Below are 13,758 nucleotides of genomic sequence, written 5' to 3'. Positions count from 1 at the left end.
TTGCGGCTCCAGAGTAAATGCGGTACACAGTTCTCCTGACCTGCCAGCTTTGAAATGATTCGATTTTTGAAACATTTAACATTTGAGATACATTATTTTGAATTTTGCTCAAAGTGTGATTTCATTGAGATCCTTTTGTTACACGAATTAAACGTTGAACAATTCGATTTCATCTCAAATGCTATCACCCTTTTAGGAAAGGTTTGTCATTAGCGAAAGTGTTTAGCTGCCTCTGAAGTGCAAATACCACCTGGGAGCAACTTGTTGGGGTGAAGGATTGAAAAGGAGCTAAGGATGAGTTGAGTCATCTAGAGCCGCAGTCAGCTTCTTTCCCTGCAGTGGTTCTGCAAAGTCAAGGTGTGATCTCAGCCCTTGGTCACTTGCTGTGGAATAGTTAATGCTTTTAGCAGTTATGCCAAAGGGCCTAGCCTTGCTACACTCTTTCTTTCATCATCAGAATCAGTTTCAGGCCACCAGACACAGCTTTTCCGTCTCTGCCTTTTGTGCTAACATCCTGAATGTGTGCCCTGTACTGTGACGGAGATAACATGGCAACTGCAGCTTGTGGGATAACAATGCAATTGCCCCAGAAAAGATGACCCTTTGTGGGCAGAGGAGTCATGCTGACATCTTGTGAATGACTTGAATTCCTCAGGCCCCCCTCCTCCACCCGCCACACTCAATTTAAGAGTGTTGGTCCAAGTGAGGGTTTCTACAGTTGATTGTGGAATTTGATCAGCCTGAGTACATCAGCCAGGAAAGTCTGATGTTATCACATTCTGTGTTCTATAAGCAGAAATGCCCAATTTAAGATACTTGAGTTGGAATGTCAGAGTGATGAAATCAGTGTGTCTAGAATGCCTTCAGTGGGTTTCAGCTGTTGGTAAGTTTGGTTAAGGTCAAGTTTTAAAGACTTTTCTCCTCCTAGAGTTCACCCTGACCTCCCAGTGGCATAGATTATCTAAAGGACAGAGGATGTGGCTGTGCTGTGTAACTTCCATGGTCAAAATCTCTGGTGGTTACTTATGGAAATACAAACTTAGAGGTATATTTGCAGGATTAATGGTCATGGCGCAGTAGTTATGAAGTTGCACATGATTCAATATTAAAATTCTGTGCTTTCTCCCCCGCCTTAGAAAAACATCCTTTTGTGTTTTTCAATGAAACGAATGTAGTGGTTAAAGTCAGCCTGAGTAACATCAGTTGGCCCCATTGTGCCCTTCCAGGTTGTGATACTGTGCCTTGAAATAGCTGACAACTTGGTATTTTTAGCCACTAGTTCCTTATGACTTGAAACATCTTTTTGTCCTAGAAGCGTTGGTGCATTTTGTCTTCCTTCATCTCCTATGTGATGATGAGTGAAAGCTTCCCCATGATAGAGGTATACTAAAGAATGACACACTTTCCATGTGATCAGCTGCGTTTGTGTTGTGTGACGGGGGGTAACCATGGGCCACATGTGTGGCTATTGGGCACCTGAAATGTGTCAACTGAGGGGCTGAATTTTTAACTACAATATGTTAGAAAAACTGATCTTTGATTCAGTTATTGGAAAACAAGTTTGAAACAACTAGAACGTGACTCTACTTTCGCAACTGTGTATTTTGTGAAACATAAAGACAGATGAAGTATTTCTGATGAAAAATCCAAATTGAGATAATCTGTGAATGTAAAATATGCAGCTGGTTTCAAAGACTTAAAGATAAAAAGGTAAAATATCTCATTAGTGATTTTTCTATTAATTACATATTGAAGTGACAATACTTCGGATACATTAGGTCAAATAAAAATACATCAGAATTAATTTCACCTGTTTCTTTTTATTTGTTTTAATGTGGCTACTAGAAAGCCACTGCTGTGGCAGTTGAGGCCACAATGCATTTTCGAAAATGACAAGATCAGGAATATATATGCTCAGAAATGTTTAATGTTTGCATCAAAAATATCCTTCAGTGGCATTGGACTGAATCTACATAAGAAGAAATCTGCCAACTTGTCTTTTGAGAAATCCCCCAAATTGCAGTATGAGACAGGTGGCACTCAACTGATACCCTTAATAGAATGTCAATATTGGCACTTGGACAGGTGCTTGTGAGAAATGGGCTTAATATTAGGTAATAAAAAGAACTTCTGGTCTTCAAGGGGGCAAATATCTAAGATCCCGCATCCCCACAAGCTCAGTATGTTGCTGGATAGTGCTTCCATTTGGTTGTCTCCATGGTAGAGTGAAGGTGCCTCACCATCTGAATCTGAGGAATCAGGATGATGCATCTCAGCCCTCACTCGTAGTGTATCACAGCCTTCTTGACATGGATTAGTCCTCCTTAGCCAATCAAGAGGGGTAATTCCCTGGCAGTCCAGTGGTTAGGACTCCATGCTTCCACGGCAGCAGGCACAGGTTCGAGGGGGAATCCTGCAAGCTGCACAGTGCAACCCCAAATAAATAAATAAACCAGTAGCTCTTAGACAATCAAGAGGAGAAAGGCTCAAGATGCAAGTGGTTAGTTGGCTGCATGCAAGAGTGAATGACTTTTAGTTGAAATAAAATCAGTCAAAAATCCCTACTTTTTTATAGTGAGTAGAAGGTTGGAGGGCTCGTAGGTACCTACAGTGGAGGGAGGGGGTTGCCCTTGAGTTTAGGTTGGCACTGAGGATGAAATAGGGAAGAGGCAGGAAAAGGAAACTTTTCTGGAGCTAGACATAATAGGCACATTAGCCATCCATCAGAAGGTAGAATAGTAGGAAAGAACAGAAACCTTGAAATCATGTAGACATGAGTTTAAATCCCGGCTCTGTTGATTTTTTTTTTTTTCTTCCTTGTATAGATATTGGAAAGACACAAAAATATTTGGTTCCTTTTTACTTATTATCATAACACTTATTTTGTCATTTTGGGGGTCAAAATGAACACAGCATTAGTATTTTTAGGATCATTAAAGTAACGTATAATTCTTTTTTTTTTTACATCTTTATTGGAGTATAATTGCTTTACAATGGTGTGTTAGTTTCTGCTTTATAACAAATTGAATCATTTATACATATACATATGTTCCCATATCTCTTCCCTCTTGCGTCTCCCACCCTCCCTATCCCACCCCTCCAGGCGGTCACAGAGCACCGAGCTGATCTCCCTGTGCTATGCGGCTGCTTCCCACTAGCTATCTACCTTATCTGTTGATTATTGACTCTGTTACTGCTTTACCTTTCTGAACCTCAGTTTCCTTATATATCAAATGGGGAAAGCAGTAGGTACTATATCTTTGATTTTTGAGCAAGCAGTAAAGCAAACATGTAAAGAACTAAGAAAAATGCTAGCATAGAACATAAAAATGGCCACAAATTCTTCCTCTCCCTTCATCCATGCCATTTCAATGTGAAGCTGCAATTTGCATCAAGGGGTAGAGCTTATTTCTCCATTTGGCTTCCTGTGTGACTTGTTTTGGCCAGTGTATCATTAGCAAGAGGCTTGAAAAGCATTTGTACACTGCGGCTTGCCCTCTTGCTGCTCTTTGGAAACCTATGGCCACCTCCTCATGAATAAGCCAGGGCTAGCCGGCTGGATGAGGAGAAGCACATGCCCATACCCAAGCCACCAGCTGGACAACCGTCACACACATGGGAAAAGCCACCGATCACCAGCAGACTGCAGAGGTGTGAGGGTGCCCAGCTGGGACCAACTGAAAGAACCCAAAAGCCCCGACACAGAATTGTGAACTCTGCAATTGTTGCTTTTTTAAGCCACTAAATTTTGAGGTGGTTTGTTACACTGCAAAAACTAATTGATGCACGTTATATATTCACATAGACATGTCTAAGTACAGAATGTACAATCATTAATATCAAGGACTTTATGTGCTACTGATGTAATATAAAAGATTTTACCTGAAATTCAAAAAAACCCCAAAATGATAAATATCAAGTACTAATCCATGGAGCTAGGTTTTTTAAATTTTCTTTCTTTTTATTTTATTTTTCTTCTTCCTGAAGATACCTTCGTATTAGCTATGCATTGTTTTGACATTCGTGAGTGTGAGAGAACTGGTGAAAATACCATGAGTTGGTGTGTTTCTGAATCTTCGCTAGGCTGAAATACTCTGCCTAGTAATGTGTTCATTTCTCCCTCTTTTTTCAATTTGTACAGATATTTTGTCAAACTCTGACATGATTTTTCATTAGAAAAACGCATACATTCACATGATGAGCTATCAAGATCAAACCTACCAAAAGCCTAAGATTAAAAAGACTCACAGTACTGGGCTTCCCTGGTGGCGCGGTGGTTGAGAGTCTGCCTTCCGATGCAGGGGACACGAGTTCGTGCCCCCGTCCAGGAAGATCCCACATGCCGTGGAGAGGCTGGGCCCGTGAGCCATGGCCACTGAGCCTGTGCGTCCGGAGCCTGTGCGTCCGGAGCCTGTGCTCCGCAACAGGAGAGGCCACAACAGTGAGAGGCCTGCGTACCACAAAAAAAAAAAAAAAAAAAGAAAAGACTCACAGTACTAAATAATGGTAAGGATGTGGAGCATTGGGAATGTTCCTATCTAGCTAGTGTGATTGTAGATTGGTACAACCACTCAGGAAACCTGTTTGACAATATCTTCTAAATTTGAATATAATAATACATTATTATCCAGCAGTTTCTCTTCTTAGTGTATACTCAGCAGAAATGTATACATAGGTGAACCAAAATATGTGACAAGAATTTTCATAGCTACATTATCCATAACACCCCCAAACTGGAAATAATCCAAATGTCTCTGAACAGTTGAATGCGTAAATACATCGTGTAATATTCATATAACAGAGTACCACATAGCAATGAAGAAGAAAACTAGTGCTATACATAATAACATGAATAAACCTCACTAACATGATGTTGAATGATAGAAGGCAGACGCAAGAATACATATTGTATGACTCCCCTTATGTAAAGGTAATATCCATTTTTTAAAAAAAATTTATTAGAGTATAGTTGATTTATAATGTGTTAGTTTCAGCTGTACAGCAAAGTGATTCAGTTATACATATATTCATTCTTTTTCAGGTTTTTTCCCATATAGATTATTACAGAATATTGAGTAGACTTCTCTGTGCTATACAGTGGGTCCTTGTTGGTTACCTGTTTTATATATAGTAGTGTCTGTATGTTACTCCCAAGTTCCTGATTTATTCCTCCTCCACAATGTTTCCCCTTTGGTAACCATAGGTATGATTTCAATACCTGTGCGTCTGTTTCTGTTTTGTAAATAAGTTCGTTTTTATCATTTTTAAAAAATTAGATTGCACTTATAGATGTAGAAAACAATTTTATGGTTACCAGGGAGGAAAGGGGAGGAGGGATAAATTGTGAGATTGGGATTGACATATACATACTACTATATATAAAATAGATAACTAATAAGGACCTACTGTATAGTACAGGGAACTCTACTGAATACTCTGTAATGACCTACATGGAAAAGGTGTCTAAAAAAGAGTGGACATATGTATTGTATAACTGATTCACAGTGCTGTATAGCAGAAAGTAACACAATATTGTAAACCAACTATACTTCAATAAAACTTTTTTAAAAAGAAAAAATTTAGATTCCACATATGAGTGATATCATATGATATTTGTCTTTCTCTGTCTGATTTACTTCAGTTAGTATGATAATCTCTAAGTCCATCTGTGTTGCTGCAAATGACATTATTTTGGTTCTTTTTATATGGCTGAGTACTATTCCATTGTACATCTGTACCACATATTCTTTATTCATTCCTCTGTCGATGGACATTTAGGTTACTTCCATGTCTTGGCTGTTGTAAATAGAGCTTCAGTGAACAATGGGGTGCATGTATTTTTTGAATTATGGTTTTCTCCAGGTATATGCCCAGGAGTGGGATTGCTGGATCATATGGTAGTTCTATTTTTAGTTTTTTAAGGTACTGCCATACTGTTCTCCATAGTGGTTGTACCAATTTACATTCCCACCAACAGTGTAGGAGGGTTCCCTTTTCTCTACACCCTCTCCAGCATTTCTTGTTTGTAGACTTTTTGATGATGCCCATTCTAACCAGTGTGAGGTGATACCTCATTGTAGTTTTGATTTGCATTTCTCTAATAATTAGTAACATTGAGCAGTTTTTCATGTGCCTCTTGGCCATCTGTATGTCTTTGGAGAAATGTCTATTTAGGTCATACGCCCATTTTTTGATTGGGTTGTTTGGGTTTTCTTGACATAGAGCTGCATGAGCTGTTTATATATTTTGGAGATTAACCCCTTGTCAGTCACTTCGTTTGCAAATATTTTCTCCCATTCTGTGGGTTGTCCTTTTGTTTTGTTTATGGTTTCCTTTGCTGTGCAGAAGTCTTTAAGTTTAATTAGATCCCATTCGTTTATTTTTGTTTTTATTTTCATTACTCTAGGAGGTGGATCCAAAAAGATATTGCTGCGATTTATGTCAGAGAGTGTTCTGCCTACGTTTTCTTCTCAGAGTTTTATAGTGCCCAGCCTTACATTTAGGTATTTGATCCATTTTGAGTTTATTTTTGTGTGTGGTGTTAGAGAATGTTCTAATTTCATTCTTTTACATGTAGCTGTCCAGTTTTCCCAACACCGTTTATTGAAGAGACTGTCTTTTCTCCATTGTATATTCCTGCCTCCTTTGTCATAGATTAATTGACCATAGGTGCGTGGGTTTATTTCTGGGCTTTCTATCCTGTTCCATTGATCTCTATTTCTGTTTTTGTGCCAATACCATACTGTTTTGATTACTGTAGCTTTGTAGTATAGTCTGAAGTCAGGGAGCCTGCTTTGGCTATTCGGGGTCTTTTGTGTTTCCATACAAATTGTGAAATTTTTTGTTCTAGTTCTGTGAAAAATGCCATTGGTAATCTTTTTTATTAATTAACTAATTTATGGCTGTGTTGGGTCTTTGTTTCTGTGCGAGGGCTTTCTCTAGTGTGGCAAGTGGGGGCCACTCTTCATCGTGGTGCGCGGGCCTCAGTGTCGTGGCCTCTCTTGTTGCGGAGCACAGGCTCCAGATGCGCAGGCTCAGTAATTGTGGCTTACGGGCCCAATTGCTCCGCGGCATGTGGGATCTTCCCAGACCAGAGTTCGAACCCGTGTCCCCTGCATTGGCAGGCAGATTCTCAACCACTGTGCCACCAGGGAAGCCCGCCATTGGTAATATGATGGGGATTGCACTGAATCTGTTGAATGCCTTGGGTAGTATAGTCATTTTCACAATGTTGATTCTTCCAATCCAAGAGCATGGTATATCTTTCCATTTGTTGTGTCATCTTTGGTTTCTTTCATTAGTGTCTTATAGGTTTTGTAGTACAAGTGTTTTGCCTCCTTAGGTAGGTTTATTCATAGGTATTTTATTCCTTTTGATGTGACGGTAAATGGGATTGTTTCCTTAATTTATGTTTCTGATCTTTCATTGTTAGTGTGTAAGAATGCAAGAGATTGCTGTGTATCAGTTTTGTTGTTGTTGGGGTTTTTTTGGCCGTGCCACACAGCTTGCAAGATCTCAGTTCCCCAACCAGGTATTGAACCTGCATCCTTGGCGGTGAAAGCACAGAATCCTAACCACTGGACCGCCAGGAAATTCCATTGATTTTGTATCCTGCGACTTGTTGAATTCATTGATGAGCTCTAGTAGTTTTCTGGTAGCATCTTTAGGATTTTCTGTGTATAGTATCATGTCATCTTACAGTTTTACTTCTTTTCCAATTTGGATTCCTTTTATTTCTTTTTCTTCTCTGATTTCCCTGGCTAAGACTTTCAAAACTGTGTTGAATAAAAGTGGCAACAGTGGACATCCTTGTCTTGTTCTTGATCTTAGAGGGAATGCTTTCACCTTTTCACCATTGAGAGTGATGTTAGCTGTGGGTTTGTGATATATGGGCTTTATTAGGTAATGTCCATTTTTGAGAGGAGGGACTAGTGACTGACATGGGCCATGAGGATTTTTTGGGGGGTTCAGGTGTATTCAGTTTCTTAATTGTCTCAGTGGTTACAAGAGTTTTGTTCACTTTGCTAAAATTTATTACACGTGATTTTTTTAACTTTTCTATTTAAATTTTCAAAAGGTTATTTAAAAACTCAAGAGTTTGTATTGTCAGCATATCTATATATATTTACATACACATGCTAAAAATGTTAAGGAAGAAATACAGAATCAGCACTGATAATATAGGTATGTCCAAGTTATATTAATTAGTGAAAAATCAAATTGCAAAATATTATGTATACTATGATTTTATTTTTGGTAGAAGCAAACCAAGCAATACCCAATACCTAGGATTGGCTATAATGGTTTACAAAATTTATAACAAATTTAGTCTTTCTGAATTATATAATTGCATGTTCACTGTTGAAAATTTGAAAAATATAAAAATACTAAAGATCAGAATAACATACTACTAGATGCTAGTTTTGAGTGGTTATAGTTTTTCTTTATATGTCTGTGTTTGTGTAGGTAAGAACATATATACTTAATCAAAATTGAAATGTTCTTCTATAATATGATGTTTAATGTTGATAAAAGTTTTCATTATATGAAAGTGCTATAACTGATTTAACCAACTTCTAGAAAGTTTTTGCATATTTAGACTTTCAACAGTGTTGCATGTCCATTTCCCTATACTGTCACCTATACTGAGTATTATTAAAAACATAAAACACAACAATAAACTATTCAACATTGTGACAGACTTAAATTTTTGTACATGTAGAAATAAAGGACTCATTTTGCTCTTGTTCCAGAGGGTAATATTCAGAATAGACAGGACTGCCTACATTTTGGACATTACTTATCTTCTCACAAATACTATCATGAGTATTACCATCATTATGTATAAATGAGTTAATGACTACGTATGAATGAATCCTGAGGTGTTCATCGTGCCAGGAGTGATATTAGGACTTTGTGTCTATTTTTTATCTCAGTTAATCAGCAGCAGCATCTTTCATAGATGGGGCAAATATGAAATGAGATATGGGCAAAAAGCAAGGGGTAAGCTTTGTGAATGTATAGTAGCCGTACAGGGAAACTAGGACATAGCAATATATCGAAGATATACATAGAAGCATATGTAGAAACTATATGATTTCGTTTTTCTTCCCTTTCTTTTCTAGGTGAACATAGGGTAGACTGCTGATCTGATTGCTGTATTAGTTTGCATTTTAAATTATAAAATTACCTAGATGAGTAAATATTTTTTACTTTATTTACAGGTAGATAAATGTCAGCTCTTAAAAAGGCAGCTCTCCCTGTGCACAGACCTGAAAAATGCGAATTTCAGTTACCAAGGATCAGTTTAACTCTGTTCCCCCAATAACATGGTTCAAATTTCACATACTACGGTGTGTTAACTGTGAGTGATCTCGAGAGGCACAAACTTCATTGCTGCCTCCTCAGTCCACAAAAATCACCATGTCAGTAACAGATGTACATCTTGACTCGTGACCAGTTACGTCACACCTTTCAAAGTCTGTCTGTGGTCGGCTGTCACACATTTGTTGTTTGATTCTGACGTAATCAGCAAAGAACGTAGCGTGTTACCGCCTTGTCCCCAGTGAAGAACCCACATGACGGTTTACAAAAATAAACCTTCAAAAGAGGGAATTAGTAATGACGTTGATAGTATAGCAAAGTAGTGAAAATTGATAATGCTAGACATGAAATTTGAATCATAGATGTAGCTATGGAAGAGAAAGGTGACTGTGGAAATGACACTACAACATTTGAGAGGTTCTAGATATGCAGCCAGAGGATTATAGTGAAAATGAACTCATTGATATAAATGTAAACCCTGGTTGTGACAGAAAGGATGAAGATGTCCTAGAGGAAGTGATACCAGGAAAAAAAACCCAAAAACTTGACATTAAAGAAACTCAGAAATATCAGGACATGGAGACCTCAAAGGATGAAAGGTTGGCAGCCAATCCAAACTTCCAAAGGAATATGGCGACTACACAAAGCATAGGGAAGGTGCTCACTCAGTATTTTAAGTCACAAGATGAGAAGAAGGAGGCAAGCACTGTTCGAACTACTCTTGATAATTTTCCTATAAGGAGTAAAACACTTAATTTTTAATTTTCTTTTAGTGTTTTAAGTTAGTGTACTAAGTATTAGTTTACACTTTTTATATCTCTGTACTTTTATAACCAAGAGTGAGAGGGGTTTTAATGTTTTAACGAAAATTTTTAGCGGCCAAAGCACAGTCGTAAGTTTGCCCATTGATCGTGGAGGTTGCATGGTGGTTTTTACGATCGTGCACTACTGTACAAAGCAGGTGCTGCCTATCTGTCTACGCACCCGTGGGTGGATGCATCTGATTTACTGTAAACCAGTGGAACAGCATTTCAATTTTTTTGGCTAACCTTTTAGAAACCTACTCAAGATACAACAAAATTATTGAATTTCATGATTTGAAGTGTTCAAATCCATTCTGTTTCTTTAGTGTGGTACCAAGAGGGGGCCTCTGAGGCATTAGTTTTTTAAACTGTAACATAAGTCTTTCCAAAGACCAAACTAGGAAAAAGGAATTTTAATTTTGAGTTAGCAGATACAAAGGGATATCATTAGAAATGGAACAAATCTGAGGTCAACAGTATCCTTGTTAGTTTAAAAAAATGGTCCTCTACTCTCAGAAGCTCTAAATGGAAGGCAGAATAGGAAAATATCCAACTTCCAACATGCCAGGCATAAGTCATGGGAGAACCTCAAGCCGTGGGGTTTGCGTTTCCTGGTCACCCACTGAGTGACTAGAGGACTAGAGTTCTTTTGAAATGCTTTCCTCACCAAAGCAATGATGTTTGAGGATGTCTGACGGTCGAGGTCTCTTTTATCCCGCAGCTTTGTACCTGACTATTATTTGTACCTGACTAGGCCCATTACACAGTAGAAGCCATTAAACATCTGTGCACTTCCTGGCCACTTCAGCTGTGACAGCGAGTTGTTAGAGGATTGGAGATACTTTCTGTGTATAATGTCCTGTGGGTTATGTACAGGGATGTGGGAGACTGTGATAACCCAGGCAGTGATCATCAGCTACCACTCTGTCTACACTGAAAGTGAGAGACTCAAAAACTCATCTATTTTATACTCGGAAGATTCCTTGCTGTGCTTTTCTTCAGTACTAAAACTGTGAATACAGCAAAAATGTTAAGGCTAAAAGCTTCAAAGATTAAATCACCCTTAAGGAGTTCCTTTTCACATGGGAAATTTAGGCAGGTTGCTGTTGTTTGTAGAAGCTGCTATTGGTATAGTTATCAAGTCCAGTTAAACTGTGTTTCAAGAAAAACTCATTGCAGAGATGGCTTTAATGCTATGTGCTGGGAAATGTCAGCACCTTTTATTATTATTATTTTTTTTACTGAGGTGAAATTCAGGTAACATAAAATTAGCCATTTTAAAGTGTATGATTCATTGGCATTTTGTCTGTTCACAATGTTGTGCATCCATCACTTCTGTCTAGTTCCTAAATATTTTCATCACCCCACAGTAAAACCTCGTGCCCATTAAGAAGTCATCGTGCATTGCCTCGTCCCCCTGTCTCCTAGTAGCCATCAGTCTGCTTTCTGTTTCTGTGGATTTACCTATTCTGGCCATTTCACGTACATGGAATCATACACTATATGATCTTTTGTGACTGACTTCTTTCACGTAGCATGATGTTTTCAGGGTTCATCCATGTTGTGGAGTGTACCAGTACTTACTTCCTTTTGATGGTTGAACAATATTCCACTGTATGGATATGCCACAGTGCACAATGTGTCCATTCATCCATCAGTGGACATTTGGGTTGGTTCCACCTTTTGGCTGCTGTGAATAATACTGCTCTGAACTTTTGTACAAGTATTTAAGTACATGTTTTCAGTAATTTGGGGTATATATCTAGGAGTGGAATTACTGGGTCCTATGACAAGTTTATAGTTAACTTTTTGAGGAATCACCAAACTGTTTCCCACTTCTCAGGTTTTACAGTAATTTTGCCAAGTGTAAGGAGGGTGCACTTGTTCCCTTTCCTGATACCTCCTGTGGTTCACTGTGCCCTTTATTCAGTCCACCCCAGGGGCAGGTAGAGCGGCTTCCCTTACTGATAGCCTGCAGAACACGCGTCTTCCTCTCCTTTCCTCCTTGCCAGTCCTGCTGGATGGAGAGGCCGGTCCCGGTCTGTGCTGATATGCCCAGATGGATAAGTCTTACTGATTCTTGTGTTCTGTTTGGAGGCCAGTTGGGCTTTCATCTCTGAACTGGCCTCTAGCAGAACAAGTGCTGCTGTCTGTCTTTTTAACTTGGTTTTATTTTTCAAGGAGTCCAGAACCTGCACAGGGTTCAGTATGCTATTTACTGGGGGTTCTTTTGGAGATCCCACAACTTAGGATGTAAAAGGTTATGATGCTCGAAGAGTTTGAACTTTGTAGATGTGGCTTGGACTTGGAGGTTTAAGATCTAACTGCCACTTATTCTTAGCAGTGTCAACTTGATGAAGTCACCTAATACTTTACCTTCAATTTCTTTATCAGTGAAAATGGGGGAATCCCATTCACCTTTCTGATGTAACAGATATGCTCTGCGGCTCATGTAAATAGCAAAGCAAGTGCACAATAACGTAGGACCTGACCCAAGAATAAGACTGTATCTAATTTACATTTTTGTTTCACATATTTTAACACAGCTTTTTTTTAAAAAAAACAATATAAGGTCTTTTATGGTGTAAGTAAAATACCATGTCTGAATTTTAATAACCTGACCACAAAATTCCCAGCAGCATGATTGCTACAGGAATATGGTACAGATAGAGAAGTTGGTAAGTCTCCAGCCTTTAAGGAGAAAATAGATAACCTAGCAGGGTAAGTATTCACCTCCCAACACCTGTTGATGTGATCAGAGTGCCTGGCCACTTCTCCATCTGGGTCATTTCAAACTCTGGAATTGAAGAAGTGATTTTTATTTGGAAGAAAAACATTTTGAGGCATCTCTGTAACGATGTAAAGACAGTTTTGTGAATTCATTTAGCTACATCTGCAGACTACCAGAATATATATGCAGTAAGAAATGCTCTTATCTCTTCTTATTATCTTGTCTTAGGTTACACGCCACCTTTCCAAACTCTTTGACAGCATTGTAGATCTGCAGTTTGAAGGCAATCAGGATGTTTCCGCGCACAGGGCCGTTGGAATGTACAGCAAAGAAAAGGAATACGTCCCATTCCCAGCTGAGTGTGAATGCATAGGCCATGTAAGATTTGCTTATGAGGTTCCCTATGCCAGAGAAGTATTGGGGGGATAATTTTTAAAAGTTGACCAAGAAAAAATCAACTCATGTCAAATGAGGCTCTGGTTAGTTTTGTGCTCAGAGATTCCCGTTTACCTGTGTCCGGTGTGACAGAGGGCTCCTCTGCCATGCTTCCCACTCTGATCATCAGGCTTCAGCACCCTGCAGGAGCTCACACTTGCTCACAGTTGAGCCAGACGGGAGGGACTGTCACAGACTGAACGAGTAAACCCCAGAATTAGTAGCAAATGCCACCCAGTGACTGAGTCTCCTACAGAGCATATTGTTTTCACCCCTGCTCAGAGTACAGGGGAGGGTTAGGGTGAAGCAGCACCTTGCAATGAAGCACGTTTTAAAGAGGCTGTAGTTCAGGATTCTGACATGGGTGTTGTAAATGGCTGCTCGTAAATAAAGTTGATTGAGTCCGCTAAGCTAACGTCATGTACACTAATTACCGTGTGCACAGACAGTTAACATCCTCTCTTC

General features: G+C 39.0%; 1 protein-coding gene across 1 annotated transcript in view; it reads left to right on the top strand.

Moving 5' to 3' along the window:
• Positions 1 to 13,758, top strand: part of DNAH11 (dynein axonemal heavy chain 11) — a 324,062-nt gene that overhangs the window by 95,877 nt on the left and 214,427 nt on the right. The window contains 1 exon segment of the mRNA XM_082845873.1: positions 13,087 to 13,236. Within this exon segment, the coding sequence (XP_082701999.1) occupies positions 13,087 to 13,236 (150 nt within the window).

The sequence above is a fragment of the Leucopleurus acutus genome (assembly GCF_964270905.1).
Source record: "Leucopleurus acutus genome assembly, chromosome: 9".
NCBI classification, from domain to species: Eukaryota; Metazoa; Chordata; class Mammalia; order Artiodactyla; family Delphinidae; genus Leucopleurus; species Leucopleurus acutus.
This window is presented reverse-complemented; position numbering and strand designations above follow the sequence as displayed.